We start from the raw sequence: 16,001 nt of genomic DNA on the forward strand, positions 1-16,001 counted from the left end.
AAGCAATCCAAGACAACAGCAGATCTGAGAATCCTGTTCTCCAGTGCGGCATTCCGCTGCTCCAGCCAGGGCTGCTCTTATTTTCTTGCCATTTGCTGTTTTATTCGTTCAGTTTTGACCATGTTTGGTTCCCGTAGAGATCAATTTTCCTACATGATAGTGATTTGTTCTCATGACGGATCCATCGTGGTGCTGATGGAGGCTTTGTGAACTTGTGACCAGACTGCTTGCCTGTTAAGGCGTAGGGTGCAAGCAGCTCTAGCAATACAGTTTCCTAACTCTTGAGTTCTTATTTTATGACTCTGGCTTCTTTAAATGTCATTTTTGTGTGTAATTTCCGAGGCTAGCAAAAGAAAAAAACAAAACACGAACCAACCAAACACACTGGAAAAATTGATTAAATAATGTAAATTTCCCTAATCTCATTCTTGGAGACAACTGAAGTTATTTTTGCTGAAACTTTATATGGGGAAAATAAAGTACACAAATAAATAATAGGAGATAGAGGGAGATGCAGACTGGGGGGATGCGGCCCCCAGACGTTGAGGCTGAGCATTTAGCCTTGACATCAGCTTCGCTCAGTTCCTTCACCGAGGGCGAAACTCACCCTGAGCAAAAGGCCAGCACATGACCGGCGCACCACTTTAGTCCCACTTAAGCACTATTTTTAGGGTGTAAGAGGGGGGGAGGAGGCCCACAGGAGGGCACAGCTAAATCAGGTGCAGGTCCTGAACTCTGGGTGGATTTCCAAGCCCGGTGCTGACCCAATCTCAGAACACAAGAGGCAGGCAAGGAGCTCGGTGTGCAGCCCTGCAGAATGCACAGCACGCGGGGGTTTTGGTTAGAGGAAGGTGAAACGCACTCTTTATGTTCAGATTTATCTATCACTGCTTTTGTTGCAGTAAACAGATTAAACGAGAAAAGGTCAAGATGCAATTTGAATCTGTGTAATAACATAACAAATACTTTTCTCAGTAATCAGATACAGTAACTGCAAGTACTTATTTACTTGTAAATGTTAAAACATTCGCAAATTAGCCTCTCAACTTCAGCAATACAAACTTAATCAGAGACCTCGGATTTTGGAAGCCATTCTGCTTTTCTCCTTTCTGTAATTTGAGGGTATGTTCACAGATGTCATCTAAACGCCATTTCTTTACTGGGAATACGCATAAAAGAGAGATGGAAGTAAGAGAGGGTCTGTGTTTCAGGTTTGAAGAACACACGATGTTTGTTATTCCAAAGCAAAACGAGGCGGTGGGTGTTTGCCACGTGAAAGTCATTGCCCTCCCCTATCCCACCCCCCCAGGAAACACTATGCAAGCCCAAGAAAAACATTAGAGAAGGATCTTGCTGGGTGAATAGTTGCACCACTCAAGCAATTTGGAATACGTGCGGTAAATGAGCTGTTCTGAGCGTACCATGTGCTGGGCTTTTAAGGCAGATTTTTGCATTTATGTTTTCACTAAGTCTTAGCTAATTGTTACGCCTTTCACCTTGAATGCCAATTGTAATAGTAATATTACATCTGTAGTCTGTTTCTCTCTTCTTAAATTACAGCAATCAGGAATACTCACGAGGTAAAATACTGTACAGTTACTCATAAGAAAATACTGAAATCGGAGGAAAAATGTTTAGCTTGCATATTGCCTTAGACAGCCCTGGAGAGCTGCCAGCCAAGCAAGGTATTATTAGAAAAGCCAAGCAAATAGCTTGCAGGGGGAAGAGCTGTGAATCCAGAGCCATCGGGTGCTGTCACGTCACCCAGTTTATATGCACGCTGGGTTTGTCAGTGTGTTTCAGCTTGATGAGGCCATGTACAAATGCAGTGTGGTGCTATGAGCATTCAGAGTGTTGTTCCAATGAGCAGGTTTAGGGATCCTGGGCACAAAGGGGTGCGTTCTTGTGAAGGGCAGGTGCTCAGAGTGGGGAGATAAAAGGAGTTTTGGGGGAGGTGCTGCCCTTCTCCTCCAGGAGCTCAGCTCCCGGGCTGCCGCTTAGCCCACCCTGCAGCTCAAAGGGCACTTGAGCTGCCCCAAACCCACTGCTATGCTGTCCAGGGGGCACTGGGAAGGTTCATCCCTTGAGCATCACCCTGCCATCCCCATACCCAGGCTGGGCAGAACCATACAAGGAAATGCTGCAGAATAATTTTGCACGAGCTTATTGATAAAAACCTGACCATCCCACAACTGCAATAAATGGTGTTGGTAACATTTGCAAGTGCATGGCAGCACGGAAGGTTTCTTTTTTGAGTGAGAGAAAGGTCAGTTCCCATGGCAGAATGCTGCATGCTGCAGACGCAATTGAGCTGCTGCTATGTGACCGAAAGGCACATGGTGCTTTAGGAGTTAACATGCAGCAAAACTCATTTTTTTTTTCCCTTGAGCTTTCCATCCTCTTCCGTGGTGATTTTGTACCTGACAAACTTTTTAGTCAGTGCATTAATATTCTGTAACAAATGTGCTGTCAGGTGTCACGGAGATAAGATTAAAAGGCACTGTGCAAACATTCTCCAGTTGCTCTTTTCTCTGCTCCCTCACTGGTTGTGCAGGGCAAAATCAGGGTAGGGATCAGAAGTCTTTCTTTGTTTGCTGTTCTTTAAAAAGCTGAGATTCAGGTGTGCACTCCTTGAGAAGAGCAGGCAGGACGCTGGTTTGTGGCGGAAGCACCATGCTGCAATCCGAGGGCTCTGGGCTGCCTTCTGAGAATGGGGCTTGGGGATCAGCTCCTCTTAGATGGCTCCATCGGGAGAATAAGTCTCAGCATCCAAAAAATAGAGAGGGAGGCAGATGGAGAGAAGGAGAGAGCGATGGCCATTTCTTTGCAAGTCAGGTTTTGGTCTGTTCTTGTCAAATCTACCTGAAGTGTTTTTAAGGATAGTTTGCCTTTCTGGTATGTTGTGCTTGCACAGACCTGATCTCCACCTATTCTGTGTCAACAGTGGCTGAGGCTGGCGTGCAGCATTAAGCACTGCTCACGCTGGGAAAGTGCCCTCAGAGACCCCCTCTCTCACTTACATCATGAGCTAGCTTCGGGCTGCACCTGCATGAAACAAACCGCGCTTCTGAGTGGTTGAAAAGTCAGCCTGAAATATTAAAAATGGGGCAAATGTTGCCTCCTTGTTGGATAAAACAATTTTCCCTGCTCAAAAATGAAACACAGCCAGAGGCGCAGGCAGGGGAAGCCCTCAAATGGTGCCACATGACGGAGGTATAGCTGGTTCTACTGGCATTAAGGCTAACGAGGCTTCCATGTGTTCTTTTTTGAAGAAAAGAGCAGCAGATACTGTGGAAGGAATACACGACTTCCACAGGCTTCAGTGAAATCTGGGTCATGTAACAGTTTCATGGGTTATTATTTACTTTTTCTGCCCAGGCACTGTAGTCTTTCTGGCTTTTTTTTGGCTAACAATAAAATGAGGTATCATTTGCTCCTTTTCGGCTCAAGTTAACCCCAGAGATGTGCAGCTTCTCACTGGATTATAGGCGTGTTTTGTACTCCTTGGTTCATCCCATCTGGGGGCTGAGCTTTGCGTGTCCCACGGTCTTAGAAATTCCTTTTGTCTTTGACATTCCTCTGACCTCCCCGTGCGTATTTTGTTTTCATTGCTTTCCATGGATGTCTTTTCTCCTTCCCCAAATAAAATACCATCAGGGGTAGGACTGTAGGCAAAACGAATTACTTTGCTTAATGGGAAATCACGTTTAGGTAAAGCAGATCACAAAGTAGATGATGAGTAGCGATTGGACAACAGTAATTTGATGTAGGATGTCTTGGGGGAATTCATTCAGAAGAAGTGTGTGGTTGTTTTTCAGGTTGGTTCCAAACCAGTTTCCCAGGTGCCCACATCACACAGAGCACACCAACATGTGCGTGTTTGTTGTCTCAGCCATGGTAGGGAGGACCCGACTACAGGAATTAAGAGCTTCCCCCATCCACCCCAAGCTGCTGCCTCAAGGTGTAGACCAGAGCATACCAAAGCTGATTTCATGTGTGACTTGCAGGTCCCACAGATAGGTTGTTCAGATCCTCACCTCTTTGGTGAGCTTTTTATTCATGACCCTTGGTTGGCTTCTGTTTGCCCTGCAGGCTGGAAGGGGCTGGTAATGGGATGCCCATGTGCATGCAGGCTGGAGGACTACAAAGAGCTTCCAGCTCTGTTACCATACCCAGTGTAGTTAGGGATGAGTGGGGAAAAAAAAGCTGTCGGAACACAGCTCCATGTTTGATGCACGGGAACCTGAGAGCTCGAAGGAGGTACCCCTGACCATAGAATTGCATAATCATAGAATGACTTAGGTTAGAAGATTATATGGTTCCAACCCCCTGGCTGTGGGCAGGGCCAACTTCCCCTAGATCAGATTGCTCTGAGACCCTTGAGGACTTCCAGTGATGGGGCATCTACAGCTTCTCTATCCACTCTGCTCCAGTGCCTCAGCAGCCTCATTCCTTCCTAATATCTAATTCATATCTTCCCTCTTTTAGTTTAAAACCATTACCCATTTTCCTGTCACTACACGCCCTGATAAAGAGTCCATTCCCAGCTTTCCTGTAGGCTCACTTTAGATACTGGAAGGCTGCTATACAGTCTCCATGGAGTCATCTCCAAGCTGAACAAGCCCAGCTTCCTCAGGGCCTCTTTGCAGGAGAGGTGGTCCAATCCTCTGAGCATCTTTGTGGCCCACATGCATGGCAGGAGGAAGCCCAGAGATCACCACAGTGGCCTAAAAACAAGATGCTGCTGAATCAACAGAGGAAGATTCCACAGTGGAGAAGGGGCTGTGGATCTGCCTGTGCACCATTGGCTTCTGTGCAGGGAGAGCGTTTTTGGAGTGGGAGAGATTTTGGCTGGCAGCACGTTGCAGAGCCAGCACCGTATTGAATCAGCATGAGCTAGAGCAGCCTTAGCACTGCTTCGCAGGATGAATCCTTGCCATATTCCTTAAAGGCTAATTGTGGCACACAGAGATCAACAGAGTACAGCTGCGCTGGGATTTGGGAGTAGGGAAGAGACAGGAGGTCAGCCCTGCTGGCACTTTGCCATTTAAAGATTTCCCCTTACATCATCTGGCTGCTGAGGGCGAGTTTACATCTGCTCTGCGCCACAAGGGAATTGCGGTGTCGGGGAAGGAGCCTGCCGTGGGCCCCCGCCGCACAGCCCCACGTCTGCTGGGCAATGGGGCACTGTGGGGAGCAGCCCATCAGCTGTACCTGGCCCATAGGCAGTGGGATTCCACTTGGGCAGGGCTTTGTCTGAGGTCAGGACAGACAGAGAAAGGCAGCACAAGGGGCTCACTCGAGGGGGGTTTGAGCATGGGACGTGGACACAGGTAGAGCAGGCTGAATGTAGGGCACGGCTGGCTCTGCACAGCCTACCTGATCCCAGCTCTCTGCTTTCTATTTCTGTGCTCGATGTGCTTGGTACATTAGCAGTGTTGGCTTGTGAGAGATTCAATAGCGCTCTCCTGCTTTCAAGCAACTTTTCTGAATGCACAAGATGAATACATCGGTGGGGTCACATAGTAATGCTTGAAGTCAGCAGCTATTTTTAAAACTAAATTGCAGAACCACACGTGGCTTTCATTAGTGCTTTACATCAAATTTGTCAGCTAATTAGTGGTTTTTCATCACTCGTTTTGCATAGTATTTTATTTGTCCGCTCTTCAGCATCGTCCCATGACACCCCTGGCCTTGTATGCAGTCACAGGGGCTGAGGCTGCCAGCCCCAAGGGAGGAAGAGGAGAGCCCTGGGGGCCCTTCCCATGCTCCCAATGGATGAACCCACTGTGCCTACCTCAGCACTGGGTCTCCAGAGCGAGTGCTGAGCAGCCCGTGCACCCTTTTCCCTCCCTACCTCCATTTAGCGTTGCGGGTGATGCATTGCAGTCCCAAACTGTCATCCTTTCAAAGGAGGAGGAGAAACTTAAGAGAAGTTGCCAAGCATGACTTCATAAAGCCTGACTTCAAACTGAACCGAATTTCTTGAGTGTCTTAGATTTTCTTATATATTTTTACAAATAAAGGGAGTAGGGAGAGCGTGGATTGCTAATGGCTGGTAGTTACGGGTCATTAAGCTCACTAACTGACTTCAGGATCAGAACTTTCTAATGAAGTCTGTAAAGCACCCTTTTCACATTTATTTCTCATTTTAGGAACAGGGAGATGTGATTACCACTCGAAAGTCGGCAGCTATTTGTTCAGTTTGTAATTACAGGGGAGCTTTTTGTTTCTAAGGCTGTTTTTAAAGCACTTGACATTATTCTGAAATAATTTAAGGATTTTGTTTCTTTCTTGATTTTATTTTATTTTATTTTTTTTCTTTTCTGTAGCTCGTTCTTTGCAAAAGCTCTGGAAAACAAATGCCCAAAAAGAAAGTAGGTTAAAATAGGGGATAAAATGGTCACTCAAGTGTAACAATCCCAGTTTATTGCACGCTTTCCATTTCAATTGTTTTTATTAGAGATAAACCTGTTAAGCATTGAGGAATTAAGTGCTGAGTAGAGGAAGTCATTCCATTGGGGTATAAATGAAGGATCCCCATATGTGAAAAAGGCTCTGCCTGGTTTTACAAGTGAATTATTGGCCCATTCGAAGGGCTCTGGTTACTTTGGCATCTGGTATAAAAACGATGGTTTGTTTGTTGTCAGGAGGGATGTCACTTCTTTTTCAGAGGGACAAGAGACATTTTAGCCCTGGTGTCTGTGGGTGTTACACTCCATAAGCGTGGTCTGCCAGGGGGAGCTCAGATGAGGCAGAGGGATTTGGGAGGCTTCCTGGCACTGCCATTTCACACAGACTTCTGGCTGGCAGCCCACACTTTGGGATGGAGTTGACAGTGCCAGAAGTCAGTGCTGGGGTGGCACTATCTTTGCTGCGAGGCTTGAGGGAGAAAAAACCCAACGTGCCACTGAGTCCCCAGCAGCGCCTTCAGACAGCTCGGGCTGAGTAATCTCACTCTGGAGCTGCACGTTGGAAGACCCCATAATTTCTCTGACAATTCTTGAGCAAAGGTGATTTTGGAAACTATACAGCAAAGGATGGCCTCGCTTTATTCACTTGACAGAACTGAGACACAAGGGGAAGGGAGAAAGAACAGATCTGTGTGGAAAAATGTCAGCGGGGCTGTAACCTGAGCCCGGCACTCTGTGCCTTCCCGAGGCTTTGGTGACCCTCCGAAAATCCCTGCTCTCTGCCTGTTGTTATTGCTGGCAATCTCCAGCTAAAACTGCCTTTTGTCACCAGCGGCCATGTGCTGCTCGCTGGGAAGAAACAAAACTGCTGTGTGGTAACAGGGCAGCCAAGCTGAAGGTCAGAGTGTGGTGCAGATTGGGCATCAGCCCAGGCTGGCTTCTGCCATGAGACAGGGAAGGATGAGGGCACAGGGTGAGGAGCATCCCAGCAAAACATAAAGGGCACAGAAGTGTTTCCTGCTCCTTGACTTGGGACTGGGCAGGTGCGATGGCTTCTTTTTGCTTGTTTGCTGGGTCATGGCGGCAAGGTGCCATCCTCACAGCCAGCAGGGCAAGGAAAAGTTAACTTTAAAAACAGAAATGTCTTTAGATTTCTGTGTTTGCCCAACTGTTCAAATGGTTCCTTCAGTGCCAGATCCTTCCCTTTGCAAAGAGAAAAACACACAACCCAGAGCCAAAGAGCCAGTTGGCAGCACATGTTTTTACTGGGAGGTGGGTGCAAGCCATGTGCTGGAGATGTTCTGTTTATTCCTGTATGGATGCTGCTCGCTGGGGAAAGAATAAGCAGAAAGCACTTGTCAGAGCAAACACAGAAATGTACGGAGCAATGGTACAGGGAAAAATGCACCCTTTGTGCAGACCTCAGAGCCCGAGTGGATCTTTACTCACATCAGTAACGTTACTCTGTGGTTTTGAGTTTTCTGCCTAGTTGTATTTTGAAACTAATGAATGTAAACAGCTCTTAATATGCAGATACCTACTTTAGGTCTTGATTCCCCTAAGCCTATAAAAATCACAGTGATTCAGGGTTTCCTATCCTTGAGATAGGTCAGTGTGAACCTATGGGAAAAAGGGCAAATCAGAGTTTTCCCATTTGCTTTTCTGTGCCTTCTTTTTTGCTGACAATACATCAGCCCAGCGCTCCGTAAAGTCCAAGAGTGATCAAGAGATCTCAGCCCCTCTATCAAAGAAAGCAGCAGAGAGCATGAAGGGATTGTCCCTGTGCTGCACATTTGTGCAACCAGAGCTAGCTCACCGCTTTGCGGAGCTCACCAATGTGATTTATTAACGTAACGGCGCTGCATCGTGTTCTCTCAAGGCAAGACACATTAATAGTTTTAATCTGATGGTTTCTTATGAATTCCAGGTTTGGGATGCAGGAAGAAACTTGAAAGCAAATACTTTAGTTTTTGGTTTTTTTTTTTTTTTAATGCATAGTAGTTTGGAGTCTACTATAATGCAAAGTAAAGCGTTCTGTTACAAAGGCAGGGAGGATGGGACAGAAGGTCAAAGGGCATCCTGGAAACAAACAGCTGGACCAGTTTATTTAAACAGATACAAGGATGGGGAGCTGACCTCAGTTTGACTTCTAGTGGGAGGAGCAAGAATGTCATTTTATTACTTTGCCCAGAAGGAAAATGTTCTCGCATCTGAATTCACCCTGAAGACATCCAAACACAGCGCTGCTTTGCGGATCAGCCACTTCTATAAAATACTTAAGAGGAATGCACAGGAAGAAGGGAACTATTAAGTACCTGTGTGTAAAATGCGTTTAAAGCAGCCATCCCAAGTGATGATATGGGGCAGACAGGTGAAAATGCGTCCTACTGTAGCTACCTCAGCTGGATAATTGTACTTAATATCGAAATGAGAGCTTTGTTCTTAATATATATGCTACAAGGAGAAGGGGGAGGCTGTGATGTTTGGGTGAGCATCCTTAGCACTGGGTGTCTCTTTGGTCTGGAACTCTTTGGAGCTTTCAGTGCCAGCTCTTGAAGGTGCTGCAATGGAAGGAAGGAGCAAAGACTGCCAGCGCCTGCAAAAAGAACGTGGCTGGGGCACAAGGCTTTGTGTTGTTGTTTTACTTGGGAGAGTTGCTGTGAAAATTGCTTTCTGCAAATGCAGATTACAGATATGAAACAATTTTCTAATTGGTCATGGAGCTAAGGCAGCTAATGGGGGAAAAAAAGCAGCTTTTTTTAATTGCTTATTTCACATGGTGTTTGTGCTACACCTGTGCTTATAATGAGAAAGGAGAATTAGTCTAACCTTCTGCTCACATGATTCTGATTTTCATGGTTTGTACAAGATAATGATAAACTGATTTGCAACACCGTTGCCTGGAATGGAGGGTTTCTTGGTGGAAGTGAGTCCAAAAATTGACACGGCGCTGTTGCTGACAAAACGTGACCTACTTTGAGCATAAAGTTTCCGGAACATGGAATTTGGGTTTTTGTGTAGTTGAAGGTTTTGAGCCCATTTCCTCAAAACCGTTTTGATTAGCGCCCAACATCTTGATTAGTGTTAGCAGGCTTTTGTGTGATGGGAAGCAGATAGGAGGCACCCTAAATTGCATCCCACTGCCTTTATCTCGACTGCAGGAGAACCCTTGCTGAGCCGTAGCAAAAGGCAACAAAAACAAGCACCAAGTGACCCTTTGTGTGCTCTAGCATCGCATTTTCTAAGTGCGATGTGGCCTTACATACGCTTACCCTTCTTCTTTTCCTAGCAAGTATTGAGGGATGCGTGTTGTTGTTATTTCTCTCTTAAAGAACTCGAAGCCCGGTTCTGAGACTTTGTGATGCCATAAGTAAACCTCGGGGGAGGTTTTTTCCAGGTGGCTTTAATGAAGCTTTCTGATGAGCAAAACCACAAAAGCAGCCCTTCTGGCACACACTGATGGGACTGGTTTGCAGCCACACTTTGGGTTTCTGCTTTCAGTGCCACCAGGACTTGTGCAGTGCAGACTGGGGCACTTGTGATCACTCCCCTCGTTCTGTTTTTCTTCCAATTATGTTGAGTATCCCTTTCCCATCTCGGCATTACAAGGAGTTTGGTTGCAGAGAGCCGTTTGGAAAAAGGACCGTATACCTTTTTTCTTTCCAAGGATCTGCTTTTCATTGTTCGGGGGGGGGGGGAATTTTCAGTAGTCCAGTAATTACAGTTTAACAAGATGTTTGCTGTAAATGGTCGGGCCTAGCTGGAGAAAACAGGATTATAAATTCAATTACTGTAAAGCTATGACCTCGCCTTGACCCCTCAGACTTTGCATAAAGAGGGAGGGGGGGAAAAAACCCACCAAGAAATGGCTATGAGGAATGCAGGGCTCTGAAGTCCCCAGCAGTGTGACTTAGTGGCGATAAAACTCCAGACGTTCCCTCATTTGATGGTGTTCTGCCATCACAGTTCATTATCTTAATAGCGGGCATTAAAAGAGAATTAGGTTTGCAAGAGGTACGGGAAGGTTTTGATAATAAAAACTGCAAAAAGAAGTCAGAGGACATGAGACAGAAATGCCACTAATTAGGAGGAGGCAGCAGATGCCCTTATGAGCATCCCTCCGTCGTCACCCACTTTTTGTGCCCTACTCTGAACCGCCAAGAGTGTCGCTGGCATTGTTTCCTGAAAACTCCACTAATTCCCCCATGAAAAGATGCAATGGAAGTGTCCAACTGTGGTAAGAGCAGGCCAACATAAATCAGCTCCCAAACCCCAAGCCTGAGCTGCCAGGGGTCAGCGGGGGCCAGGGGCCGGCTGTGGCTGAGCCCGCGCCAGCCTGACGGAGCGCGGTACTGGGGCAAGGCTCGGGGCTGGCCCTTCCCTAACCGATTACTTTGCTCTTTCTGTTGCAGGTTTATTAATGCTAGAAGAAGGATAGTTCAGCCCATGATAGACCAGTCCAATCGAGCAGGCAAGTCCCTAGTAGTAACCGTATTCAAGTCACACAGGCAAAACCCATCCTCGAGCCATTCACTGGGAGGTCCGTTACCTGGTAAATAAATGAGAAACGAGCACTGGGAGTCACTGACAATTAAAATTGGACCCGCTTTGTTTAATTCAATGGTGATCGTTTCCCATGATTAAAATATTAGGGATAAAAAAAAAACAAACACAAAAACAAACAGTAAAATTCAAAGAAGGAACTAGAATGACCTGCTCAATGTTCAGACCCTCCTTATACATTCAGAATTAATGTTCTTCCTATTTTTTGTTGCGTTTGTTTTGAGTTCTCCCTCCCAGCTTTTTCTGCTCCTGTGACCACTCCCTGGTGCATGGCTTGGTGTGGAATTGCTGTAAACTTTATTACCTGTCAAAAGGGCAGAGGGGTCAGAATCGCTTGTGGGACTCAGTAAAGTTCAAAGACATTCAATGAGGTAGAGCTTTATGTGCTTTAATAACCCAAGGCAGCTTACTTCTGAAGCCAGATTTTAATGTACAGTTAAAACCAAGGCTTTAGGTACTGGGACTCGCTCAGGGTCCCTTTGTCTCTCATCTCTTCTTTTTAGTATCTGTTGGGATCTTGGAGCAGTTGGGTTTCCCTTTTGGGGGGATATTTTTTAATCCAGAGTTTTCACGTGCCAGTCCCGCCTGGGGCTGCAGCTCACTGTGGGTATTTACCATTACCCTGAGCCTCTTTTTTTTTTTTTTTTTTTTTTTTTTTTTTTTTTTTTTAACCATTGATAATATTTACCATTGTTGAGCCTTGCTGCCAGCCTAACCAAATCCATCACTGACAATGATGCCTTTGGGCAGTGCCTTCTCCTCGAACACATCTGATTATTTGGCCATTAGAGGTAAATCTCTGGCAGGGACGTGCTCAGGTCCCGCTCTTGTAAAAGCTCATGGACGTAATTTAACACACTGGGATTGCAGTGTGACTGTTCCAGTCGTAAAATCCAGCCCCTGCACAGGTCTTGGCATTGACGTCAGCAGCGGCAGCAGCTGGAGCCGAAGCTCATCACGTCTCAATATTTCTGATGGCCAACTTCATTTACTTCCAAACTCGCAGGAGGAAATTAAGCCCAAGACGTGCAGGCTTGTCAGAACAGCCACCTAATTCGAGCAGTAGATTATTTTTTCTCTTTTTTGAGCCCATGGTGGTGGTCATCCTCACGATTCCCATACAGTCCACGGGTGCCAGGGTCGTGCCTTGACCCGACGCAACCAATTGGGATGCTGTTGACAAGCCCTCTTCTGCACTCTTTCAGTAAGCCAAGGGACGCCCTACAACCCTGACGGGCAGCCGATGGGAGGCTTCGTGATGGACGGCCAGCAGCACATGGGCATCCGAGCACCAGGTAAGGCCCAGCCCAGCCGGGTGCCCGCTTCGCCCCGCTCCGCTGCCTGCCTCGCTGCCTGTCCTCTGCCCACGCCGCCAGGGCACCGAGCTCCTTCGGAGGGCTGCGGTTTGGAAAAGGGGCTTTCGGCGCTATCTGTTGACTTTGCTCATCCCCTGGCATCTTCTTGGATTTTTCTCTCCCTCTAGGACCTATGAGTGGAATGGGCATGAATATGGGCATGGAGGGGCAGTGGCACTACATGTAACCTTCACCTAGGTACCCAATGGCAAAGCCGGGGGGAAGTAAGTACAAATGGGGTCTTTGTTCTCACTTTGTTCCAGGGATATTTTTTTTCCTCCGTGCATTTCCCTACATTCTCCTTGCCCATAGCTTCATGCTTGTTCATTCCTCTCCATCCCACACCTGGTCTCCTCCGGTTTCCTTCCTTTCCCTCTGGTTCAAGCAAGCTTGCCAGCTCCCGAGCCCCGCGCGCCATGCACATTTCTGCGTGTTGCTATCGCACAGCGCTGACCACATGACAAAACAAGAAACAGCCGGGAGGTGGGGAGCGAGTCGTCATGGCAACAGACTGATTTGCAAAATGTAAGCAGTCTGCAGCAGTGCAGGGAGAGGAAAGAGCATGTCCCCAAAGTGTCATAAATCTGTCTAACCGCAGTTGATGCATGAGTTACATTTCTACACTAACCTGCAAGACACCAAAAAGCCAAACAGAGACTTCTTTTAGGTAAAATAAACAGCGGCTTCACTTAGGGCTGGGTACGTTTTGGAAAGCGATCAACGAAACTTTGGGGTGTTTTTTTTTTCAAGTTTATTTCTCTTTGTCTGTCCATCATAATGGGATTACGTGTGGCAAAGGAAAAAGAGAGAATACAAAATAGAGGTGTGCACAGCAGGCTATGGAGCTTAGCCCAGGCTAATTGACTATATCCAAATTAAGTATGCCATCACTTGCAGTGTGACAAATGGATTTGACTTATTCAGTATACAAAAATAGAGATCATTAATGCAATCTTCAGTGGCAGACCTCGTGAAGAAAGCCTAGAAAAACTGTCCCAGATTTTTTTTCTTTTTTTTGGGGGGGGGGTGGGGGGGGTTGGGGCTCTTGTCTTTTTATAGAGGAAAATACATTATACACATTTTTGTTTAAAAAAGAAAGAAGAAAAAGTGAAGCAAAGCAGCTCGAAACACTAAGGCACCGGTACCATGCCCGGGCGATACTCAGTCCTGTTTCTCTTGCTTTGTTTCTAGAGTTGGGAGCAGTTATTTGGGCATCTTTGTTGCTCTCCTGCTTATTAGAGGAGAGCACTTGAAGCTCCCAAGGCTGAGGGTGTCTGGGAGTCGTCTTCACTGGGTGCAAGTCGGAACGAAGTTTTAACAATTAGCTGTGCAAACATTCAACGGAGCTTGGGAATGCAACAGCCTTATTACCTCATCATGGAAATTTCTAGCTTAGTTAATTTAAATATTGTTTCTTAGTTTCTGGGTCAATTAAATTTAAATGATGTATTTTATGCTTCGTGACCAATTAAATTAATAGGTTATTACAAAAAAATATTATCGTCTTTTTTGATTAAAGAGCTGTGAGTACAGTATATTTTATAAGCAATTTTCATTAGTTCAAAAATGTTCCTTTAGGCTAGATTAAGCAGCTATTCATTGCTAGAGCCTTGAGACCTGATTCCAAGGTGTTCGGAGCATTCACGGCGCACTATTACTTAGAACTAAAGCCAATTGAACCTACTTAGCGATAGCGTATGCCTTTCACCCTTGATGATTATGGAGCTTATAGCTCTCCGAAACAATACACCTGTCAGTTCCCATCAGCTCCAGCAATCCAAGCAGAAGGCAGAGGCCCACGGAAAGCAGGAGGTTTTATTGTTTTAGGTCCAATTTTTCTTATTGTTCTCCCGACCCCTGAAAGGTCGACTGAGTTGCGCGTCTGATTTTTTCAGACAGAAGTGATCGCAGGGAAAGAATTAATTGATAACTGTCATTGATTTGTGTGTGTGCGTGCGTGTGTTTAAAAATACAGGTTTGGTTTAACGTCGTCCTTAGCAATCCTATCCATTTCAGCTTCGTATGAGGCTTTTGTGCAGCGGTGTATGTGCTTGCTGCACAGCCTGTTTTTGAATGGCGAAAATACTCTGGACGGATCCAAAGTAGCGGGGCTGGCGAGCTGAATAAATAAATGGCTGTTGACCAACGCTGGCCTCTTTCTCTCCGCAGGGCTGCAAAGTGTGCCAGGGGATTATGTGTCTCGGGGTAGTCCAATGGGTATGAACATGGGACAGCCAAGCTATACCCCGCCCCAGATGCCCCCCCATCCCGCTCAGCTGCGTCACGGCCCCCCCATGCATACCTACATTCCTGGACACCCTCACCACCCAGCGATGATGATGCATGGAGGACCACCCCACCCCGGAATGCCCATGTCAGCATCCAGCCCCACAATGCTTCATCCCGGCGAGCCGGCGGCGAGCGGACAAGTGATGGACATTCATGCTCAGTAGCTTAAGGGAACGAATGCGTGCTGTCCACAGAGACGGCGGATTTCAAACATTGTCTTTCTGCAGTGACTGCGGAGTTCCGTTCTTGGTGTCGACTTTGGACCAAGGGACGTTCCTATTCCTCACAGGGACCCTGACAAGCAGGAAAACAACGACTGAAGTCAACTTCTGGGGACATGCTAAATACCTATATGAGACATTAAGAGAACAAAGAGTGAGATATTGTAAAATGCTATTATACTGTTATCCATATTACGTTGTTTCTTATAGATTTTTTAAAAAAAAAATGTGAAATTTTTCCACACTATGTGTGTTGTTTCCATAGCTCTTCACTTCCTCCAGAAGCCTCCTTACGTTGAAAAGAAGCCTTACACTCATCCTGCAAATGACAGAAAGGGCTTATTTGCAGGATTTTTAGAGCATTAAAATAACTACGTCAGGCAGAAGAATCTTTCTTCTATCCTAGGATTTCAGCCATGCACACTCTCTCTCTCTCTCACTCTCCTCCTCTCTCTCCCCCTTTCTTCCCCTTTTTCTCCCTTTCTCCCAGTCTCTCTCTCTCTCTCTTTCTAGCCCGGGGCGTGAATTTGCATGTCTAATTCATTTACTCACCATATTTGAATTGGCCTGAACAGATGTAAATCGGGAAGGATGGGAAAAACTGCAGTCATCAACAATGATTAATCAGCTGTTGCAGGCAGTGTCTTAAGGAGACTGGTAGGAGGAAGCATGGAAACGGAAAGGCAGTGTATCCGAAGCCTAATTGTCACATCAGAGAGCATCGTAGTCCCCATGCAGCAACCACCACCTTGTACATCACTTCCTGTTTTATGCAGCTCCAAACGTGGACTGAAGATTTATTTTGTAATACGTTGAACTTTCTTTTTGTTTTCTGGGCAAAGCATCCATCGGTCACGTGTGCGTTGTTTGGTTTGTTTGTTTGTTTGTTTGTTTTGTTTCCATATAGTCCCATCATGGAGCATTTCTGTACACATTGTAAATAAATTTTTGTGCAAAAAAAAAAAAAAAAAAGAAAAAGAAAAAGAAAAGAAAAAAAAAAAGGAAAAAAAAAAAAAAAAGGACTGGAAAAATGATCTGTATTATTGCAATTTCTTTCTTTTTTTTTTTTTTTTTTTTTTTTTTTTTTTTTTTTGTAAAAGTAGCAGTTTGGTATGAGTTGGCATGCATCCAGATTTACTAAGTGGGATAAGCTAATTATA

The 16,001-nt window shown here is 45.8% G+C and overlaps 1 protein-coding gene across 2 annotated transcripts in view; it reads left to right on the forward strand.

Annotated features, from left to right (window-relative positions):
• Positions 1-15,795, forward strand: part of MEIS1 (Meis homeobox 1) — a 93,528-nt gene extending 77,733 nt beyond the window's left edge. Inside the window, exons 10-13 of one of the 2 annotated variants that reach the window (XM_072332422.1) lie at positions 10,826-10,884; positions 12,182-12,271; positions 12,460-12,555; positions 14,501-15,795. In XM_072332422.1, coding sequence (XP_072188523.1) covers positions 10,826-10,884; positions 12,182-12,271; positions 12,460-12,518 — 208 coding nt within the window. In that variant the 3' untranslated portion in view covers positions 12,519-12,555; positions 14,501-15,795. The remainder of the gene's footprint in view (positions 1-10,825; positions 10,885-12,181; positions 12,272-12,459; positions 12,556-14,500) is intronic. The other variant, XM_072332421.1, reaches the window with a different exon arrangement.
• The last annotated feature ends 206 nt before the right edge of the window (positions 15,796-16,001 follow it).

Source organism: Excalfactoria chinensis, chromosome 3, assembly GCF_039878825.1.
Source record: "Excalfactoria chinensis isolate bCotChi1 chromosome 3, bCotChi1.hap2, whole genome shotgun sequence".
Taxonomy (NCBI): domain Eukaryota; kingdom Metazoa; phylum Chordata; class Aves; order Galliformes; family Phasianidae; genus Excalfactoria; species Excalfactoria chinensis.